The 23,771-nt window shown below is 36.0% G+C and overlaps 1 protein-coding gene across 1 annotated transcript; it reads left to right on the forward strand.

Annotated features, from left to right (window-relative positions):
- Positions 1 to 3,993: 3,993 nt before the first annotated feature.
- LOC128933202 (taste receptor type 2 member 40-like) lies at positions 3,994 to 4,959 on the forward strand. Its single transcript, XM_054270131.1, has one exon. It carries the CDS (start codon positions 3,994 to 3,996, stop codon positions 4,957 to 4,959), a length of 966 nt encoding a protein of 321 aa, XP_054126106.1.
- The last annotated feature ends 18,812 nt before the right edge of the window (positions 4,960 to 23,771 follow it).

Consider the following 23,771-nt stretch of genomic DNA (forward strand, 5'->3'; position numbering starts at 1 on the left):
AAGTAAAAAGTTAAATTCTTCTATGATTTTTCTCTCTGGATATAATCTCAAAATGAAATTCCAGGATTACATCTGGGTATTCTTTTACCTTCAGATAGGAGACAGGAGGAAGACTACAGGATCCCATCCGTGATGGAATGGAATCATGGAATTATAGAATTATTTGAGTTGAGAGACACTCTAAAGACCACCTAGCTCCAACCCCCACTTCCATGGGCAGGGACACCTTCCAGCAGATCAGGTTGCTCAAAGCTCTATCCAGCCTGACACTGAGTAGTGGCAACAAATTTAAGAGACGAAAAATCCAGTGGGATTGGACACGTTGTAATTTCTTCTATCTTCAAAGAAGCTGCTTTTCACTAAAAATTGTGAAGCTGTGATCATAGTTGGATGATTCATTAGCTGTGATGGTGTTCACAGGGGTCTTTGGATGAGGGAAGAGACGAGGATTTGACTCCATAATTCAGAAGGCTTTATTTATTATTTCATGATATATATTACATTACAACTATACTAAAAGAATAGAATAAAAGGTTTCATCTCAGAAGGCTAGGCTAAGAATAGAAAGGAATGAATGGTAACAAAGGTTTGTGGCTCGGACACTGAGTCCAAGCCAGCTGGACTGTGATTGGTCATTAATTCCAAACATCCACATGAGACCAATCACAAATGCACGTGTTGCATTCCACAGCAGCAGATAACCATTGTTTACATTTTGTCCCTGAGACCTATCAGCTTCTCAGGAGAAAAAAATCCCAAGGAAAGGATTTTCATAAAAAGATATCTGTGGCAATTAGCAACATTTCCAAGGCATGCATTTTTCTGAACAATATCAGATATAAATTACAGTATTGTATTCATGCAATTCTTGCTAACACTAAAATACCAAAATATTTACCAGATACCACTAACTGGTGCATTGTGGATCTTGTATGAGCTGAACAGACTCACAAGATTTGAGCTTCACAAGATTTGAAAACTGCTTGTTCTGCTGCAAAAGTTTCTCTACTACTTCAACAATTAAAACCCTTATATGGATTGTGTGAAGCATATTTATTACTGTTGTTAATTGAAATGCATGAATCAAAGGAGGAAAGGTGCTATCTGTGAGCTGAACCTGACTTCTCTGGGTCTTCTCTATTCTCATAAAGTGAGATTTATGTTTCAAGGGAAATTGTTGTATAAATTCAGACACTTTTCTCTAGTATTTATAATTTGCTCATGCTAACATTGTACTGTGATTATTTTCAAGAAATTATGGTCTGCTTTACTTTGTGACTCAATTGCTCTTATTAGTTCACTCAAGTGCTCTCTCAGAGGGTAAGTTCAAGGCAGTCTGACATATTTTAGGATCTCTTGTGTCTCCTCTGCCAGATAAATCTGGCCTGACCATGATGATTAACTCTGTGGCCCAAAAGGAGGTCTGCTAATGAGCATAAATGTGGCAACCCTATCTGTGAGGTCAGGAAAGAGCAGTAAGGGGAATGAGCACTTTCAAGGATCTGCATACCAGGGGCTGAGATGATAATAATTTCCAGTCTGGACCAGCTTCATGTGTGGTCAAGTTGCAGTGACACACAAACCAGCTTCTTGTATTTTGGTGCCTGCCTGTGTGTGTCACCAGCATCCATGAGTGAACTCATACTCTGGGGAACCCTTGGAGATCATAGCAGTTCGTTGTGGAGCTCCTGAGTTACTGAGGCACAAAGCAAGACAAAATTCAGAAGCCATTCCTGAGAGCAGAGCACATTATACTGAGGTCCCTGACCGAGCACTGAGCAACAGGCTTTTTCCTCTACCTGAGTTGAGGATTAAATATCACTGGGGTGCACAGGTTGAGTGGCAGCTATTTTCTGAAGGAGCTGGTGGGAGTTCACCATGGTGGAATGTTCTTTTGTAGGAACATTACTTTGTTCTCAGCAAATTGCTCCCATTTTGGGGCTCATATACAGGAAAATCAAATAAGCGGGTAGAGCTCAGATATGGTTGTCTTTCAAATTTTCGTTTTTGATACAAAGATAGAACAGAATTTTGGAACTGTTGGAATATCTGACAATTTGCTTCAATCATGCACTTTTCTAGAATGTATTTTCTGGTTTAGATTCTCCCACTTCATAATTGCAGTGCTGTTTTTTCACAAGTACGTAAAAATACAGTGTTACTTTCCTTTGAGAAACTTAAAAACCACATTTTTGAAGTAACTGACTACTATAGTTATGTAATGCACATTCTGTATACAGGAAGCTGTAGGCATATAGCTTTAAAATACACAGCAGTCATTGAGTTAGGCTTTGTGATTTTTTTCCTTAGTAAAATGTGTCTTTTCCACTCTTGAATACTTCTGGTAAAGAATGTTAAAAAATGTAAACATATGAATTTTTTTTCTTTTAAATTTGTTTGTTTGTTCTATTCTTTTAGGCTTTTTAAATCTGAAACTTATACACAATGTTTTGTAAATATGTCTCAATTATTTTTTACAATTTGCAGTGTTGTGATAACAAAAGTATGTTCAGTTTTTAGAGGAAAAAGCTCCTAGTTTTTGAGATTGCAAGGACCGAAAATGAAATCTAAGCTTAATGAAACTTTGATTGACAGAAACAAAAGCTATGAAGATTTTAAATCTAGCTTTTAATTTTAATAAGTTAATGAATAACTATTAACTTATTGTCTTCTTAGAAATTCAACAAAAACTTGAAGCATGAAAGTATTGATAGGAAGCAAATCCAATTGACAATTCTTACCATGTCCAGATTAGAAGCTCAGTCTTTGACTTTGAAAGATTTTACTCTGTAGAGAAATGGACCCCAGAAATATATATCAACTTTCCCACAAAATCAGTAAATATTTTACTGCCAAATGAACTTTAAGACTTTTTCTAGTGGCCGAATGATGTCACCTGCTTTTCACCCTGTAGTTACACTCATCATTGTATTTAATATTTCGTTATTTCATTAAATAATATACCAGCAATATAAATTTTCAAATATTTTATTCATAACTTGGATTCATGAGTCTGGGATTGAGAAGGTGAGGACACACTGTTCTCTAAACTAGACATATTTGTTTATAAATAAGGAATAATGACAGGATGCAGATCAGTAAGGCCCACCATTGTTCTGGACTTTGCTCCTTACAGCATCAGATAAAGACATGGATGAAGATGGATGACACATTTTCAGTCTATAAAGAAGAACAGGTCTAAATTCAGTATCAAACTGTGGCATGCTGGTGAGATAGAAACTGAGACAGTGAAACAGCTGCAGAGAGTGGGATTTTTAACTGGGTTCTGCTAGGTGGACTGCTCTACTTGACTAACCTGTCCTCTGCACATCGGCTACTGTCATCTTTCAATCCCATATATGTGACTACATATAAGAAGGGGTCAGCTAAATGCAGCAATGGTCCTTGGATAAAGACAGCCTTGTTGTCTGGAGTGCTCCTCTAGAATAGGGATGGAGGCTGTGTAATTTTCTCCTTGCTAAAGTGGTTGCAACTAATTGGTCTGGTTATAATTTAATAAACCTTCAATGCAGCCTGAAAGATACTAGTTACAATACAAGACATCCTTGCTGAGATATACTGGTGCCTCTGTTGGGTTTCATGCTGCAACCCCCTCCACACAGTCAGGTACTGCTGTAACCAGAGAGCCACAGGGCTTTCTGTCACTCTAGACAAGAATATAAACAACTGGACACAAGGTGGCTTGTTTAATACAGCTGGCTATCTCACACCCCTAAGTAAAAGCATAGGCAAATCTTATGCATGTAAAAGGTTGGAATTAATTATGAAATCTTTCTCTGCTTTGCACATTCAGGAAAAACATCAATAATTTCTCACTACCATTTCCAGATCTGCTGTCATTTCCAGATGTCATTTTGTTCCTAGATATAAGGTGAGCAGGCAGGAGCTGGGACTAGCCAGATACCATCAGAACTGCTCAACCTCCTGCACAGCTACACAGGCTAATCAGGCAGAAGTGACCAAAGCAGCAAGATGCTGCCACCACTTCTTATTGTTTCAATAAGCATTGTAGCTGTTGAAGTTGTTGTTGGATTTATTGGAAATGGATTTATTACAGCTGTTAATATAATTAATTGGATCAAAAGCAAAAAGACATCTTCTGCTGATATGATCCTGATCTTTCTGAGCATATCAAGATTTATCTTGCAGGTGATGGTTCTGATGCACATCCACAGTCTCTACTTTGCTGACGTGTTCAAGTTGGCTTCAGTGTACAAGGACTTTGCTGCTGTGTGGATGTTTGTAAACCATAGCAGCTTGTGGTTCAGTACCTGGCTCTATGTACTGTACTGTGTAAAAATAGTCAATACCACCCACTGGCTGCTGCTGCAAATCAAGTGCAGAATAGCTGGGATGGTCCCAAGGCTTCTTCTTGGATCGCTGGTGATCTCCTCTATGACTTCTCTTCCTTTGGTATGGATTACACCCAACACTCACCTATGCAGCTCAACAGGAAACTGCAGAGAAAATAGCACAGCTGATATCATGGACTGGGATAGTTCATCTCTCTATTTGCTGCTTCTTTACTTTGTAGGTTGCTTTTTCCCTCTAGTACTCTCTGTGGTGACCTCAGCTCTGTTAATTACTTCTCTGTGGAAACACAGAAAGACAATGCAATCTTATGCAGATACTTTCACGTATGCTATGATAGATGTTCACCTAAATGTTATTAAATCCATTATTTCTTTCTTAATCTTGTATCTTTCCAGTTATGTAGCTCAAATTCTGTTGATACTCTCTACATCTCAAAGTAAAGATCTGGTGAAAGTTGCAGTATCCTTAGTTGTAGCTGAGGCATATCCTTCCGTGCACTCAATTATCCTGATCATAGTCAATTCAAAACTGAAATTGGTGTTTAGGAAAATTTGCTTGCATTTTAAGTGTCATTTGGAAGATAAGCCTCCAAGCCCCAGGCTTGAGAGAAACACTCTCCAGTAAGATACATGAAATCAATTGTTTTACTGTCTAAAACAATATGATTTATCAATCATATTGTTTTACTGGTTTTTTTCTTAAATGGTAACTTTCATCTTCCAGAGACTTTTGTGACTAGTCCTCCTTAACATTTCAGTGCATCTGAAATAAAGTGCATTTTTGCTTTACTTGTGCACCACTCCAGATTCTTCCTTCCTGCTTAATATAGAGTGAGAATAAAAATGTACTGAATGGAAACAATGCACTTAAGTAAGAAACCAGTTTTAGGTTGCTTTGTGATTTCAGATTATCAGTTTAAGACTGAAAGTTTTATGACCTGTTTGAATTGAAAAAAATGGGGACTAAGACAAGAATGTACAGAGCTCACAAGTATCAGCTCTCAGGTAAAGGATTTTTTTTTACCTGAGAAGGTTGAAATTCGACTAAAAACATGTTGTATAAGTCATAGCTGGTGCTACATGGAAAAAGATTGTGCTTTTAGGCTGGAAAAGCTAACTGGATTATAACCTGAGGGAAAATTAAGATTTGGAAGGACACAGACATTTAATATAATCAAATTGCATTCTGAATGAGGTTTATTTGTTATTTGTTAGAATTCCAGTATGTCTGTAACAATGTTAAATACCTATTTATAAATCGATACTTTTGTTTGAAATATATGTTATGCTTATTTGTTTGGTTTTCTTTTAAGTGGATTACCAAGATAGTAATTACAACATAAGGTGATGTACCTGATGTACATGTAGTACATAGAACTACCATTAGGAAATCTCGCTCTTGTTAACTTGACCATTCTGATCATAGATTTGCCTTTATTGTCATGATTTGCTATTGTTTTGAGCAATATTGCTATGAGTTGTTTCTAAGGCTGTTTTCTTTAAAAATTTTATGCTACTTTGAAGTTTCACATGAGGTTGGTGAAATATATTTAGCAAATTCAGTCATGCTTTATCAAATGATGTGTTTGATAAATCTGTTCTAAAGTTCTCAGCTTATAAATTACTGTGGTGAGAGTTTCAGGCCCACCCATAAAATTAATGAGCAGAATGATACACTTATTCTTGGAGTGTTCTCAGTTTTTGAAACATCAGAGTAATAAGTTTATAAAATTCTTTGAAAAACAAATTACTTTTTAACATTATTAGATAAAGAGTGAATATAATGGTTTTAATTGGTACCTTAAATTTTTTTGAAAATTATCTATGTGTTAATAGGATACATAAGGGGATGTCTGTGTGATATGAAATGATATGATTACTAGCATGTGGAAATCACAGGTTCAGACCGCAGAGCATAAGGGAGAGTCATTAACCTCGCAAACACAGCATTTGGAGGCACAGTACGTTGTACTGTAAAACTAAAGCTTCTGTAATGTCCACTGTGGTGGACTACTGTGGTGCTGAATCAAGAGAGACACAGAAGTCCCTCGAGGGAAGCAGGTGGGAACCGTAATGCTCATGTTCCAGCAGCACTCTGCTCTGCTCTGCTCTGCTCTACAGCTGCAAGCCCTGCCAGCATGCAGCAAGGTTAGAGCAGTCACACAGCGATAGCTATTCCAGCTGGCAACATCGTGGAAAGTGTTCTGTAAGAAATGAGTTTGTCTGAGACTGTTTTATTGCGGGGTGTATGATAGGGGTATTTGGCTTTCCGAAGCTGATAATTTCCCCAGTGAGCTCATTTCTCTTCAGGTATTTCCAAACCCGTTTCTAAAGACAGTCTGAAGTAAAGGGATCAGAGCCAAAGATGATAATAACAGCCCTTGCTCAGCTTCTTCACCTTCAGGAGAAGGAGATCTGAGGCAGGCACAATCATTAATAATATCCTCCAGTACTTCCAGGGGAAGAGGAGGACAAAGCTCAAGGACTTGACATCTTTATGTTGTATTGATGAAAGTTTTGTTACACACAGCATAGAGTGAGATAGATGGGTACATAAATTAGAATTTTAAATTACTGGATTGGTAAATAAATTATTAGCTTTGTCCTTTTCCATTCCATCCTTCCCTCAAGCTTCAATTTATTTTCATGACTTCTTCCACAGTATATACAGATTTCTATTTGTTTTTTGATCTTACCCTGCTCTTTGGATTTCATCTTATCCCATCCTAAAATAATCTTCTGCATTCTCTTCGGATCTAGCCTGCTCTTTCAGGTACATTTTAAAACAGCTTTCTCATTATTATTTTACAAAAAAAATCACTCACTAAATTACAATAGACTTGTCTCTATATCTAGTTTATTTCAGAAAGCAGATCAATAAACCCGATGAATATTTTGTCAATTATTATTTGTGCCCCCAAAAATCATAAGAATAACATCATTGAGATTTCATTATCTAAGAAGTGTTTATACGATGATTGCAAATAAGACTGAGCTCACCAGTACATTTCTCGTGGAACTTTTCAAATTACATGAAATAGGAATAACATGAGTAGGAGAATACTGTCTGCAGTTTCTATAAGGCCAGAAATTGTGGCAGCTCCAAGATCATTGTGAGTATGAAGAAAAAAAGTGATTAGTGCAGTTTTTCATACCCACCGCATGAAAAATCAAACCTTGTCTTCATTGTCTTCTCCAATTTTTATTTCTTTTAGTGCCGTTGTTCTTGCTTTTTCTGGGTCAGAATTCATCACAATTTTGTGTCCAGAAAAACCAGTATTTTGTTGGGCAGAAATTAACAGACTTTTGATTGCAATCTCAGTAGCATGTTCACGAAGCTGGCAAGTTTCTCACTATCATTCTCAGCATGAGAATCAGAAAGAACTACCAGAGACATCCTGAGTTTCAGTTGATGAAACTTGCTTTGTCATGTCTTTCCTTTTGCCTGCATTATTCAGAGGCTCTACCCGACCGAATCAGTAGCGGGGTGGTGGATATGAACTCTGCTATCCCTAACCTACTGCCTCTCCTCTGCTAGCCATGCAGTCATCCTTTCCTCTCTGCTAGGAACACAAGCCAGCACTGCCAGCTCCATGGAGCCCAGAAGAGATGTTCTTATAAATGCCACTAAAACTCCAATCGTCACTTTTGCTGGTTTTCTAGTGGTAATCAGGAATCTTTTCACCTTCTTTGCATCTGACAGCACAATGGTGCTAACTTATTCTGAATAATTTTGGGTAATTTGAAAAGTAAAATAAGTGTCAATGGAAATGCCACAGTGTACCTATCTTTTCTTGAAATATGACTTCCCACCTTTGTGCAAGGTCTGGAGAAAACTTTTCCTTCCTGTAAGAGTTTATAATAGGATTATAACCTGGGATTACTTTTATCCCTATTTATTTACTGTCTTTACTGTCATAATACTCAGCCTTCATTTCATTAGTATCACAAGGACAGTTTCTCCAATGTTACAAAACACTTCTGAAGGCTAATCCCCCTTCCTCTTAGTATTTCTTATCCTGTTTGTTCCTCATTTGAGGACATCTGGGAGGGAGGTAGTTGGAGCTTAGTTAGGTGTATAAATAATGTTTAATATAAATCTTCACAGACACATGGGTTTTAAGGTTTATTTAAAAAAAACCTTTATAAATTAATGTGAAAATGGCTTTTAATTCTTATAAATATTAAAAATATAACCTAGGCTCATGTTAATATCACTTCTAAGATTTATTAATTTCCAAGTGCCATTTTTCCCTCCCAATATCTAGGTTTTTTGCAAGGATCCAAACTTTACATTGGCCAAAGTAGTCATAAAGGATATCAATTGCATCAGAGAAGAGCATAGGCCCTCTTGAAACCAGAGTTCCTGATGCTCATAAGCTTTTCAGTAGTCAGAGGCTTTTTCATTCCTAAGTTTTTCTTGTCTCCGCATTGAGATATATCCTTCTTGAGTATTCAGCCTATCTGTGTGTGAAAGGACAGGGATATTTTATCATCAGAAACCAGAGTAGTAGTATGGGTGGTGGCTACAGTGGGATTTAATTGGGCTTTTGAGAGGTGAGGAAAGTGAGGAGAAGTCTCACAGATCCATGAGATTTACTTTGGCTGGTCTCTTTTCCCAGTACAGGTAAACAAACTGGGGCAGCAATGCAGCCTTCAGAAGCTGCTGTTGCTGAACTGGGATCCATGCACTGAATGCTCCACTACAAAACAGCTCTTTTGCTGCCACAGGAAAAGCAGAGGCAAAGTGCTAAACAGGAATAATGACTTGACGTCATCATCTCTTAATTGCCTCTTGGGGGAAAGGGGTAAAATTAAACCCTCTCTGTCCTTTAGGCACTCATATGTGATATTGTGATGAGATTAAGATGTATGATATAATTCCTAAGTTTTAAAAATGATTGGTAGGTAATTATATTCTATATTTTATCTTCTTCCACCCCCTTCTCCAGTGTAATATTTGAATTTCATTTTTTCTCATTTTGTATCTTTTCTTTTTCCCCTCTCCTTTGAATAGTTCTTTTTCTTTTCCTTTTTAGGAAAAAAATAATTATACATTTATCACTCAAATGTCTTCCCACTTCCCCTAAAAATCTCCACTATTTTTGCTGCTATTGCTGCTGTTATTGAAAATATATACCAATGAAATCAAGATGGGTTCATTCACATATTTAGTTTATTATAATGACCACACATTCCAATGCACCTTTTTGGATTTGGCAGACTTATACTTCTTCTTCTGTGATAACACTGCAAATAAAATTTCTCCCTTTCCTTGTGAAGGCATTTAAAAAAACATTAAAAAACCCTCAACAAACAAAACCAAAACTGCTGAGACCCTGAGATATGTAAAGCTTTCCTTTCAAATCCCACTTTAGTCAGTTCTGCTTTGTTGTCCTTTGCCATTTGCTTTCTCTTACTCCAGTGTAGATCCCTTTTTCTTTTACAGACTGGTATTTTCTTTCTCATTTTTCCCTGTCTCCTTTAAGGTCATTCTTAAAGTCTTTACTTTGCTCTGTTTAGTCTTAATCGCCACCTTCAATCCCTCAAACACTTGTTCCTTTCTATGTTTACACTGTTTGTTTCCCTTCCAGAACAGAGATGACCATCCAAATGTTTTCATTGTCTAGGACTGAGATAAGGAAAAAGAAATAGAATGTAGCTGCACGTATGCAAACAGCAAAGTGGAAAACACTGAGTTCAAATACTGCATGTGTAAATTCTACGTTCATGACTAAAATTATTTTAAATGCATCCTGAGAAACTTGCTCACTCTCTTAAAGAAGAAAACAGAAGTCTGCCCATTGGAATTAATTCTCACCAACAGAACAGAAAGAAATCAGCTTTTTTTTTTCCTGAGGAACTTCTCAATCTCCTCCAATAAAGATGTATAACAGGAACTATGAATAGATATTTATTGAGCTCATTTGGTAAATCATAAGAAACACAACATGAGCTTTATATAGCCAAGAGAGGTTCAGAACCCTAACATAGCATGTGGGTATAATTTGACTTTCCATGGTCACAGATATAACGTTTCTCTTGCTTGAGGTACCCAGAGCTTTCTTTAGGAATCTGAAGCAGAGTTATTGCACATGTAGAGAAATATATCTGCCCCTGTTGAATAAGTATCTATCTCTCTGCTAAATTCAGCACAAAAAGGGAAAAGACATAATATAAAAACTTTGTCATTCTTAAGTCACGTTTAGACTACAGCAGCAGCCAGTTTCCTTTTTCATTGCTTTTTTACAACTGGGTGAACTTGTGCATTTTTCTCGTGCCATGGCTCTACTCAGGCATGCAGGAAAAGGGAGAAAATTTCCCAAAAATATCCCTGGGAAAAGGTTATTCTGAGATATAAAATCTCTTGCCTTCAATTCCCTGATGTTGTGAAAAGCTAAAATCTCAGGTCCCCCATCTTTTGGCTCTTACAAAGCCAGTCTGCTATTATTTCAAAAGTCAGCTCCAAAGCACATTCCGTCAAAACAGAGTTTGGCTTTTGGAAAGTGAATGACAACTCAAACTTTGTATTAAGATTGAAACTGGCTGAACACATATATAAAAGCTCTTGATATATGTAGGCATTGGACCAAGGGACTGGGAAGAAGGAGAAGGTTCATTAACTATCTGTAATGAGTCAACCCAAACTTCTCCTTCCCAGTCCCTTGGCCTGCTGCATCTCATCAACATGGACATGACTTGATTTGCCTTACAAGGTCAGTGGGAAAGGTTAAAATCTCAGGCTGGCCTTGTGGAAGCTTCCAGAAATCCCTTGCTTTTCTTGCTGACTGTAGAAACAGTCTGAATACATTACCAAGTTAAGGAATGAGATGCTTAACAGCCTTCAAGTAACCTTCTCTTGGAACCTCTTCACCTCTATGAACATCTTGAGTTCCAAACTGCTGCTCTGACCAAAACTGGGAACTTTTGGATGATTCTCAGATCACCCCTCAGAGCACTGATGGTCTCTTACGTTATTTCTTCTCTCAATACTTTGGCTTATTTTAGCTTTTCCTTCTGTACTTCAGTAATGAATCCTCTAACAGAAATCAGGGTGATAGATGCTGAGGTTTTTCAGCTCTCCATATCATTCCACTGGACACCATTGGGATGTACTTACCTGTCACCATTCCTTTTGAATGTAATCAGTTAGTTATCTCTGTCCTCAAACTTATCAGAAGGAGGAGACAGAAATCTCACAGCTCTGGTAGCTCCAGGACACCTAGGCATGTAAATATCATCCAGTTTCTGTCTTTTCCCCTTTTCCTTCTATGTTTCTACTGTTTTTTATTTGTAATTCAACTGGTGCAGCTAAATCACCAAGATGGCCTTCACTGTCTTTGGGGATCACTGCTTCTTGTTTAATACACTATACTCAGTTTATAACACATTTAAAACAAAACATTGATTTGATGTTGCATATCCTCCTCTAAGTCATTATAACACATAAAATTCCATCCTTATTTTAAGGGGTAAGTTCTAAGAAAAACTTGATACAAAGTAATGCAAACAGAAAAGTAGGAAAATCCCTGGAACAGATCAAGTTCTTATACATCCATACTTTGAGGAGAAGGGCAGCGACGCAAAATACAAAAAATTTAAAATTTGTGAATATGCAGTATATTTTCCTTGCTTATTTTGGAGGCAGAGATAAATACAATTCTATATTTTAGTTTCATGGTGAACTCCTTTGTATCCTTTCATCTTTCAGTTGAGCAGGCTGTTGAGTTTTCATGAGTCAAATTGTTAAATCTCATATTGAAATACTAAGAATCAAATATTTCACTCAAGACACTTTTTCCTATAGGAGCTTTGTGTAGGGGTCTTTTTTTGTATTATAGCCTATTATTTAAAAGTTGACAGCAAAAGCAGTGCAGTTATCTATAAGCCAGCTGTCATAATTTCTTCAGAAAATCACTTTTTGCATTGAACTGATGTTGTGATCATATACTTTGCTGTCGTGTGGCTTGATAAGTGATTGCTTGCTGTGAAGAGCCCACAAACTTCTAGTACTTGAGCTTCTTACAAAATATATTTACATGCAGTTGCAAGCATTGTACTTTCATAGCACTGATAGAACAATCTTCATCCAAATACATTATTCAACAAACGTTTCTATGGAATAACTTCTTTCCAGACTGAATTTAAAAGAAATTATTCTGGCTCTGATCCTTACAAAGTTTAGTAGGTTCTATGAAAAAGCACTGTAAGTAGGGCAAGAGGGACTCATACCTAAGGTGCATCTCAGTTTAGTTCTATTATCTGTGGGGCTTCGAATGATACATCAATCATCTCTATGCTTCATTGTCCTGCAGGAATAAAAAGGTTTTTATTTGCCACTCTAAATTTGTTTGAAATAATACATAGGATTTGCTGTATAAATGCAGAATATTTTATTTCCTATTTTTATTTTGTTTGCCTGCATTTCATACAACCTGATTTATTCCAGGTTGTGTGCTTCAGCCCATGCCTGAAGTGATGTTGCTATACAAACAATTGATTTTCTTGCCTTTCAACAGTGTACCCAAAGAGCCTCCAGTGCGAATCTTATTTGGAGCATTTTCCACATAAATCAAAAGCTTAAAAAAAAAAAAAAATCCTGAATAAACCTTATATTATCTATATAAACCCTATACTGTATAGCAGCTATATATCTCATCCTGAATGTGCTGTATATTTTCATTTGTCACATTTTTGATAGAAACTTACAAGAAAATTGAAGTTTTAAAACAAAAATGCGAAAAGCCTGTGATGCTTCCCTTCTATCATCTCTTTTCCTTTTGAAAAATTTTGGATGTCCAAAGACAGGACAACTGAGAAAAGAAAGCAGCAAACAGACAGAATGATGGTACCTAAGGCTGGTAGTGGTACTTTCCTGCTCCCCACAGTTCTCTGATGACTTCTGTTGGGCTCTGACGATGTTCAACTTTTTGTGGAATTATACTGGGGTGAAAGCACCAAGGAGAGGAAAGGTTCAAAAGTGCAGTTGACTGTCTAAACTTCAGGAAAATTTCACTAGAATATTTCTGTAGGAGACTGAAAGAGTGAAGTAACTCAGGCTAAGAATGTTATCAAAAAGAAAGTCGGTAAGTCCTGCACAGGGAAAAGTTCTCTGGTAGGAAAAGGTTCTTTAAATTGAGCTTATTGAGAATGCAGTGACTGAGAGGTGAAGAAAAACAAAATTAGACTAGGAACAAGGTCCTCATTTCATCTGGAAGTGTAGCTTACCCCCTGGAGCAAAGTGCATTAAATTGTGATAGATTAACTACTATCAGAGCTCTTTTAAGCTAAGGTATAATTCAACATGAGGTTTTACTTTTGATAAAAATTGTTCTTTAGTGAAATTCTGCTCCAAGTGCTGTGCAGAGGAACAGAGTAATTTGTCTTTATAGCCTCATACACTGATGGAAACTCCACTCACCATTCCAGCTCCTAGTCTCTGAGAAACAAGTTCTTGTTCTCCAGAGTGAAGTTAACATACAGAATCACGAGATTAGTTAGCAATGCACACAGGAAATTTCTTTCCTGGTGAGAAACATCCATTCCATTTGTACTCTGGTATAACTTTTTTGTTGTTTTTCAGTCAGCAGAAGTATGGGCAGTTTTGTCCTAATGGGGTTTCACTGGGTAAGAAAATGACTGTGATGTCAATATATTTGTGGAGATTAAAGTACACAATAATCTTATTTCTTTCCATCTGAATTCCTTTTTTACTTTTTGGGGTCAAAATTCTTTAGTAATTCTGGAAAAAATCTAGCAGGATTATATCAGTTACTGCTCAAAAATTGTTATTATTACTGAAAGAGAAGTTGAGACCTTAATCAAGATATAGACTTTTTGTCAGCAAACAGAGGGAAAAATTTTCAATGAGCTAGCAAAAAAAAGTTGGTATTTAGCAGAGTCCAGAAGAGAAGCACTGCACTAGGGATACATAATATCTGATGAGGTTTATTCCTGTAAGGTAAATGAGAATCCTCCATATTGTTGATATTGTGGAATTACTCTTAATTATAACTTATGAAGTCATCTGCAAGCAAAGTCTGTTAACAAACTTAAGTGTGAACAAAAAAGCAAGAGAGAATTTTGGAGAACAGAAGGTTCATGAAAACATGAGCAGCCTAAAGCCACAGTGGAAAAATAGGGATGCTAATTGAAAGATACTGTTGTAAAACAAAATCAAATTAAATAAACCAGACAGAAAGGTACTTGAGTAGCAGCTCCCCATGGAACTCTTGAACTCCTCTCATCTATCAGCTTAAAAAAAAAAAAAAAAAAGATAAAACTCCCAAGAATCTTTCAAACAAAGATCTAATGTCTATAATCTCTACAAGAAATTTAGTGAGCTTGGTTTTGGCTTTTTCCCCCTCATTAAATTCAATTATCATACATTCAAATACAGGAGGAAAAAGAAAGATATGATATGAGAAATCTCTGACCAAGCACAGCTTTATTAATAATTTAGATTTCCTAGTGCCTACACTTATTTTGATTTTAGATAATAGCTTTGTTTTCCTTGTTGCACAGATAAGTCAGGTCACTGAGGTTCAGAGTCTTTAGCCACCACCAAAAAAAGGGGCTGATCCACTTAACAGACTAGAACTTGAAACCTCTCAAACTCAAATTTAATCCAATAAATTATGGCTGTTTTTCCTGTACATCAGATTCACAAGACAAAACTACTGCTTAGCTTCAGAAACTACTGAAATCAGTGTACTACATCCTAATACTTTATTTTCCAGGTCCTCCAAGGGCAAAAAACAAAGAAGTATCTCTGTTGTTAAGGGTTTACTATAAAACCCATTCCTGATCTCTATTTTTCCTGCTTTCAGTTCAGTGTAAACAGAGCAAGACACATATATAACAGACAGGTTACGTCTTCAAAAATTCAGGGTCTCTCAGCAGCATCACAAGTCATAGATCATTATGAGATTTAGGGACCAAGGCATCACATGTATTTGTGTATTATCCCCCAAGTTAATTCCTTCATTCCCAAACACTGAGAGACAAATTTAAATAATCTCTGTGTAGAGAAACCCTGCCCTCCAAGGTTTAAACATGTGCTTTTAGTATCATTCATATGATTTAAGGTTTGCAATCTCTGCCCACAATGGAGATTGGTGCCAGGGGTTTAGTGGTTGTGCCTATCATTTGAAAAGGTGGCCAATACATCTCCAAGAGGAAAAATGGGTCAGGATGGAATCTTGGTGTGCCTTCTCGTGTTTCCATGGGCTGTGTACAATTCTCTTTGATGGTTATCTCTATTTTTTCCTGGTAACCTCTGGTTACTGGACGGTAAATTACAGTCCAGTTCTATACTGGCAGGAGAAAAACTTAAAAATCTTTCTCCTGGTTTATTTTTCTGTCTGTAAAAAAGGGAACCATAGTATTACTATAATTTGAATGGAGTCCTCAGTATAGAGCCAGATTTTGCCAAGATAGAAAACATCTACTCTCAGGTTAATATTTTCTAGATATGCTCAGGCCTATCAAACCCATGCAGTGTTGCTGCTCCTGCTTGATTTGTTTGGAAAATGAAGCTGAAGCACAGTGTGATGGGATTACACCATCAGCACCCACAGCTGTCCAGGAGCACTGGGCACAAACCTTTAAAGGTGAAGGAACAGAAAAGCAGGTAGTGGTGGGTAAAGTACAGAAATATACAGTTGTCTATAAATCAAACCCCACTTACAAAAGTATCAGATTCTTTATTTCCATGGTACATACCTGATAGCTTTTTAAATATTATTATTATTATTATTTTATTGCTGTATTTGTTATGTGGCTTTCACCTAGATTTGACCATTACTGTTTCTTTTCCATTTTTTGTACAGTGTGAATAAACTTCATAATAAGGGTATTTATTACCTGTCATATTCAACACAGGAAAACAATTCTACACAAGTCCTGACATTGGGAAAGTGTTATTTTTGCCATGAACTTTAGAGTTTAAGATGTTCCTCTTCATTGTATGACTGTTACCAACACAGCCATAGTTTCATTTTTAAAACCATTATTTTTTCACTTGGGAGCATATCATACATGTTCAGTTTGTATCACTAGAATTCTTTGCAAACAACTCTATGCAAACTGCTGAGGCTGTGACAAATCACAGCAGCCAACAGTCCATCAACAACCTTTAGCCAAACTCTATGCCATAATGGCTGATAGCACTCTGAATCAGAAATTAAACATAAAGACAAATCCTTGAAGGATGACTAGTGATAAAATGATTCAGTAATTACTGTAATAGATTAGTATTTTGGTAACAAATTAATAAAACAAGCAATGAAGTAATATTGTCAGCACCTGAAGAGGTGTACCTCCTTGAGAAAGTTTCTCATATGTAAGTGAAAAACTTTGATAACTACAAAGAGTTTCATTCAGAGTTATGGACGATGAAGAAATATGCTGATATAGTTATGAGTTACTAATTAAATAAACAAAATAGTATAGCATCTGTAAAACAAAAGTGTATCCCGTCAGAGGCAAGTAAAAAAGCTGAATGCATTTTTGAGGTTGCTTGTGCATCATGCAAATGAAGGAGATTTTGCTGTTCCCGGAGTGGATGAAAGTTCAAGTCAGCTCTATCTCTAGGATTCACTACTTTCATGTTCAGAGTACACTGGATTTTGTTCCTCTGGATACGGAGGAAGATACTTGGGGTACCTGAGTACCATGGTCAATTATTTTCCTGTCCTTGTCATAGATTTTTGTCAGCTCATACAGAAAATAAGAACACAAAAATATATTTTCCTAAGTAATTTCATACCGCTACCTTCTTTGGCTTTCAAGTCAGACAAGCATGTTCTGCTGAACAACATATAATAGGTGGGGTTATCTATTTTTAACTGTAAAGCAGAGCTTTTCATACTGACTGATTGTACTGAAAAGGGAAGAGAAAGGTCACAGATGTCATTTTGTGGTGAAAAGATGCAGAAGTTTATTGTAAGAGATGTCTAGCATGCATTACTTTTCTTATCCTGTTTTATTTTTCTAATTCAATATGAAAGCTACTTACATGATAATTCTCTGAAATTGCATTATCCAACTGAGCCACTGTTATGGCAATAATAACAAAATAGAAAAGACTTTGAAGTCTATTATAAGTCTGCCTTGACCCAATTAAAAGCAATGCAGCTCAGACCTGAGGATAGTCCAAAAAAATAACACATCTCATTGTTCATCATAGGTCATGTCAAGGTCTTGAACTAATATTTTGCTGCAGAGCATTAGACAACAATGAAAAAAATTGCTTTGGAGGTTCAGTACCTAATGCTGTAATTAAAAATGATATTTCTTTTTTTCACCCACTCTATGGGTCAAAAGAAGCACTCCGCTCTTTTTTACTCCTTAGATAACAACATCAACTAAAAGCCTTTCAGTAACGTTATATATTCACCTGATCTATAAAACATTATTAGATGTAATTTCTATTTTCTGTTTGTTTTAAAAGTGACATATTTCACACTTATACATGTTAGATGCAATCACCATGTTTTGAACTCTAAAAGCACGTGATCTATTGAATGAATTGATTGAATCCAATTTGATCATAACAAGGCAAACCTTTAAAGTTGGAGAGTAACCAAATTCCACTGGCTGCAATTTCCTTCTTGTTAATTGTTGTAGCTGTTGGGGGGAGCTTTTAGTTTACTTGTTTTTTATAGTGAGTAAAAGTTACTGTGCCTCATTTGTCCAGGAGCAGCAAGTCCATCTGTCAGTGAAGGGTAAGGATGTTTCATAGCCATGTGTTGTAGCCATAATCTTTTTAATCTTATCATTGTGACCAAAAAGAAAGTTTATCACAAAGCAGCTGATAACAGCCTTTCCTAGTTATTTGCATATATCCTTCAGAACAAGGTATTCACAATAACAGCCAAGCCCTGCTGTAGTGTGGCATAACCAGGAAAGGAATTGAGACAATGATAGTGAAAGCAAAAAGAAGCTATTGGCATAGTTTTAAATCTAATAGTAGAAAAGTTTAGCAATCTTAGAGGACCTGTATGTGGAAATTCCACATAGTCTGTCCTACAGTAGAGGAGCACTGCAGATTTACAGCCTTCATGCTTTTGCTAAGTATGTCTAATGTTACAACATGTAACATCCTCTTATCTTGTTCCCCTTCCACCTTCCTGCTTCTCCCCTTCCTGAGAGTATGAAAAAAAATAGAGAAATTAAAATATCTTTATAACTTCACCAAAATTTGGTGGTTTGTGCTTTAATCCTCTTGATTCTTTTATAAATGGAAAAGAAACTGACTTCAGAGCACAGAGATTGGTGGGAACATCATTTTGGGATCTCTCAGGAGACACTCACAGGCAATCTTTTTTCCTTTCATCTCAATGTGTAGGAGACATCTACAATTTATTCACAGGATGGACAGGGAGGAAGTCCTTCTCTCTACTCTTTTAGTTTTAAGAGGTTATAATTTAGAAAAAGAGGTCTGATGAGAAATTAATTAGTCAGGGTCTTATTCCTCACCAGTTCAGTCTGGACCATGCACCATCTAAGCTAAATGAGTTCCATTTTGTACCTTGCTAGATTTATTTTTACTTCTAATACTGTGATTGGAAGTCTGATCTAAAATCACAGTTTTCCAATGTTTAGACTATCTGATTTTCAACCTATACTTTTTCATATTTGTTCTTACATCAGTTTCTAATCTCACATAACTCATCTAACTCTCTGTTGTTTATCCCATTGGTATAGCTACAAAGAAGAAATATAGCTCCATTTTGCCTCTTGCTTGCCAAACAAAAGCAATCTCTTCTAGCAATATTCCAGAGGCTTCCCAATCCTGGCCTAACCTATTTCTCTCTTTTTAGACTTTTTAGTGAAAAGTACTTTTGGACAAAATAAAATACTAATAGAACAAATTTCAAGTTTGGAGTCTGCTTAAATCTATATAAGAAGACAATGAAAAATTTCCATTGTTGTCCATGGCCTTGGGGTTGGCCCTTTGTTTTCTATGTGGTAGTCACAGGCTTTCAGTTCAAAGTGAGAGAATGGCAATCTCCAATTGCTCCCCTCTCGACATCCAATACATCCCATATGGATATATCCCATGTCTATACTTATCTATGCTTGCCTGGGTTGGATGGCAGACCTCATATAAACCCAGAGCCTAGCTAGACTGGGTTATTCAGTAGACTCCACCAGAAGGCTCAAATACAATAATTCTTCATATTTGATGCATGGATTTGTGGTGAATTCTCAGAGCAGTTGTGATGACATCTATTCCTTTTGAGATGAACTAACTCCTTATAAAGCTGTCTGTAAATGCTCTTTCTGTGTTTGAAGTGCAAACCTGACAGGTTCTGACAGTCTGTCAGCCTCTTGTGTACAGCTCCACTGGAGCCTGCTTTGCTTCCATATATTGTCACCAGTTCATTCATTATTTCTGAAATGTTAACTCTGACTTCTAGCTGACTGACTTGAGGAGGCAATAATCAAGCTAAACAAACTGAGGGTGATGGCATAGCCCACCTGTTACTATACAACATTTATATAACAAAGTTTGAAAGTTTTATTGTGTAGTTTTTCAGTTAGATCATCCACTGTCACAAGTATCTCAGTATATCAGTAGTACAAAATATTGAATATTGGTGTTAGACCATAATACCAGCACAAATGAGATAATTTACATGGAGGTTTTAACACATTGTCATTATGTTATTCACCATAACATAACAGTGAGACCTGTTTTACTTTTAAATTCTTTGAACAAAATCAAAACACTGTTATTCTAGATGAATTAAGAGTCATAAATATAATATCTCAAAAAAACCCTAAACAAACCAAAGTAACAAAACCAAACACAAGAAAACAAACCTTCCAGTTTTAGCTATATACACTTTTATGTCACTTTTATTTTACACTTTTATTCCTCTTCTGACTTTGATAATACAACATTTTGCAATGCCTCCTTTTTTTCTCAAAAACCTAATCCATAACATTTTTTATAATCAATTACAAAACTTATGCAAAAGTAGTGTCAGATTAAGCCCGGTACAAATAATGGTGTTTTTCATATATTGAAAAACCAGGAGATTATGGATCTGTGGAACATTTTGGTCTCTGGGGTTGGACAAAACCTGTACAAAGGGCTTGGGATTGTAGATTTAAACATAAGTGGATACAACCCACTGGAGCTCCAAACATGCCTAAGACTGTTCTTGTGTCTGCAGTTGTGGATTGATCTGTGAAGATCTTAGTAGGATTCCTTACTTGCTACAACCCACTTCCAGAAATTGCTTAAAATATGACTCAAGAAAGGTTAAAGTGTGGAATTCATTCAGACAATGTTGTAAAGCTGTAACGATACATAATATAGGTATTAAGTCATGTTGCCTTATTCCTTTTGAGAGACAACTAGGTCTTGTGTACTCTTTTACTTGTGTACAAATGCCTTTTATCTTTCCCTCTTGTCCTCTGTCATTTGCTGCACTGATTTAGCAATGCAAAAGCGATTCAAAGCACCTGGGCATTTATTAATGCTGGGTAAATAAAAATTTAAGCCCTTTTTAAATGTACTTTTCAACCTTGTTCACTGTCATTATGCTTGCTTTCAGATGAAAATGTTTTTATTGGCAAGAAGATCTGCAGAAAACCCAAGCTCAGTAAACAACAATGGGAACAAGTCTTCCCAAGAGAATTAACTCTGCCAGTTCTGCCCTGACCGTACTAGAAATTTAATGTACATATCTGCATAATACATTTTGCTGAGGGACTGTGAACTTTTTTTCAAGAGGAACATGAGGTTGTGACAGTCACAGTTCTCTGAGGAATGCTTTGAGTGTCCAAGTTCTTGTGTGTCTCTTCCATATGCATCTATTAATCTGCTGAAAGGTCTTACCTCTCACTGCAAACCTCACCCTGCAGGCATAATGTAGTTTGAGTTCTGACCTTGAGAAAGACTTGCTGCTTCTCTGTTGCCACAGGAGTAGTTATCAAAATACATATTAAGAATAACAATAGTGGCCATCAGATACTATGGTAATGTTGAAGTATTCGCATTCATACAGAAGAGTAAATTGTACAAATAAGAAAATCTGAAGAAGTCCTAAGAGACAATAAATAAAGAAACTAACAAACAAATAATTGAGTGCATTGATCATCTGAAAAAGTTTAGAAGGATTTTGTCTCTATGACATGGGCAGCATGACATAATTCTACCTTGAACAGAAAGTCCAACAGTTTACCAAAGACTAGGCCATAAAAATGCCTGAATTACCCACAGACTTATAAAAATTAGTTGCCAGAAGTAATGTAGGATTGTTAAAATTCCTTTTATGTGATTGATGGTATCCATTATGGCAAATACAATAAACCAGCTTCATATTAAACTGCTATGGTTTAAATTAACAGAACCTTGTTATTCCCATACTTCAGCACCTCTGAATATCACCAGCACTAGGTCACTGAAGTGCAGTTTGGTAAGAAAAGGTGACCTGAAGATATTTCCCAGGAAAATTTGCCCTGTAAAAAAATCTATATAAATTAGAGTCAGTATAAATTACCATAATCTGTTATTAATATATATTGAAAAACAACTTAGGAGGTGAAATTTATCTGGCATCATTATCTTATCCATTGAATTATATCTAGTAGAGAAGAAAGAACATGAACTGAAACCTTTTGAGTGAAACATTTACAGATACTTAACGTAATTAAGCAAAATTCTGATTTCTTCTGAACAGTTAACTATTATTTGAAGTGTTGGGAGAGAATGACATGGTAGAGAAGTGGAGTCAAATCACCTAAAAGATATATTTATGTTTTAGTAAAGTGGACAAAAGGCAGTGTTTTCAGGGTACAATTCAACTTTCACTCTATCCAATTAAGTGATATTTAAAATATCGCTGCATCTATAAGAGTAGAGGAAATTAATCTTCCAACAATTCTAAATATCTTCCTTCCCTTGTCCATGAATTCTGCCAGGTTACCTGAGTTAAAGGTCAGATCAGATGTGGAAAATCTTGCTGACAAGCACAAGTCCAAGTGATTCAATGCTCTGCAACGTCCCAAACACATAAAATCCTCAGGATTTGAGGCTGGCTTTGGTTTACTTTTTAATAAAGATGAAGTCAATTTTGAAGATAAAGAGGGGTAGCATGATATATAATCTATCATTTATTTTAGGATTTCATATAAACTCTCTGTAAGAGATTTACTTTCTCCTCCCCCCCCCCCCCCCCCCCCGGCTTTTTTCTTCCTTCTGTAAATTCTGCAGACCAGTAGGAGAATTTTGTTTTGACAGCTTATCTAGTCTCAGCAAATGCAGTTTAATTTACTAATTCATTTGCATAGTTTTACCTTTGCCTAGCAAATTTAAAGCCTGTAAATTTATCAGTAAAAACAACTGGGAGAAAAGAAAAAAAAATAATTCAGAGGAAAAAAGGAAGAAGTTGATGCAATAAAATTTGGAGGCTGGTCTAAACTTTAACAAATCTGTAGATTACTGAAAATTATGAGGAATTTAAGATATGATTTTGATTTCAGTTTCATATTTTCCAAGGGAATACATTTTGTAACATGCAATAATAAAAATGTCAGCTATCAGAAAAAAAATGTGCAGAAAAGAAAACCTCAGATAGCTAGATCCACAGTGAGTCGGAGTTAACCTTTTAGGAAAGCATATTATTAACTTCTTTGGTCAAAGACTATTAATCATGTTGAATTATTTTTGGAAAAGTCTGTTGTCTGCATACATGTACTCCTCAAGCTGGTCTTTAAGAATAGTAATTTATTCAAGAGGCAACCCAACCTAATGTAAATATTTGGCTTTCATGTTGTCTTTGCATTCAAATATTATTATTAAATACAAAATTAATTGCTATCCTTTGAGAGGATATTTTAACAATATTGTTACTCCTTTCTCATAAAGCAGCTATTTTCCTACTTATATAATTTACTAAGGAAATAATATAGAAGTCATACTATATATTTGTGTAGAAATAATAATATTAATCTGTTAAATTTTCAGAACAGAATTTTTTTTTTAATTTGGTAACATTCATTAATGCTGCATTTCCAAGTTCTTAAGAGCCAATGGTTCTCATTCAAGACAATGGAAACCACTGTGCCTGTTTTGTATAATTAGACACGTACCCAACAGGACTGGCTATTCCAAGAGCTCCATAATCTGATTTTTTTATCAATATTATTGCTCAAGCAACTGTGCTATTATAATTTCATTTAAAATACCACCACAGACCTAAGTTTTCATATGAAAAATGCAGGAGGATATAAAGAGTTGGTTATCTTCAGGATAACTAAATCCTTACTTGTAATTTCAATACTGAGGATTAATCTTGAGAATTTAGAAAAACAAGGAAATGTTCCTGTATGTGCCCAAGAATGTTTTGTTTTCTATCCAAAATTTCAGGAGAACATTCATGAATATTTGCTTTACTTCTATTATGTCTTTGTGTGTAT

The sequence above is a fragment of the Melozone crissalis genome, unplaced genomic scaffold, assembly GCF_028551555.1.
Source record: "Melozone crissalis strain CALT ecotype California unplaced genomic scaffold, PUWL_Pcris_2 ptg000008l_1, whole genome shotgun sequence".
NCBI classification, from domain to species: domain Eukaryota; kingdom Metazoa; phylum Chordata; class Aves; order Passeriformes; family Passerellidae; genus Melozone; species Melozone crissalis.

Coding starts and splice junctions, on each gene's coding strand:
- LOC128933202 (XM_054270131.1), top strand. CDS start 3,994: ATGCTGCCACCACTTCTTATTGTTTCAATAAGCATTGTAGCTGTTGAA.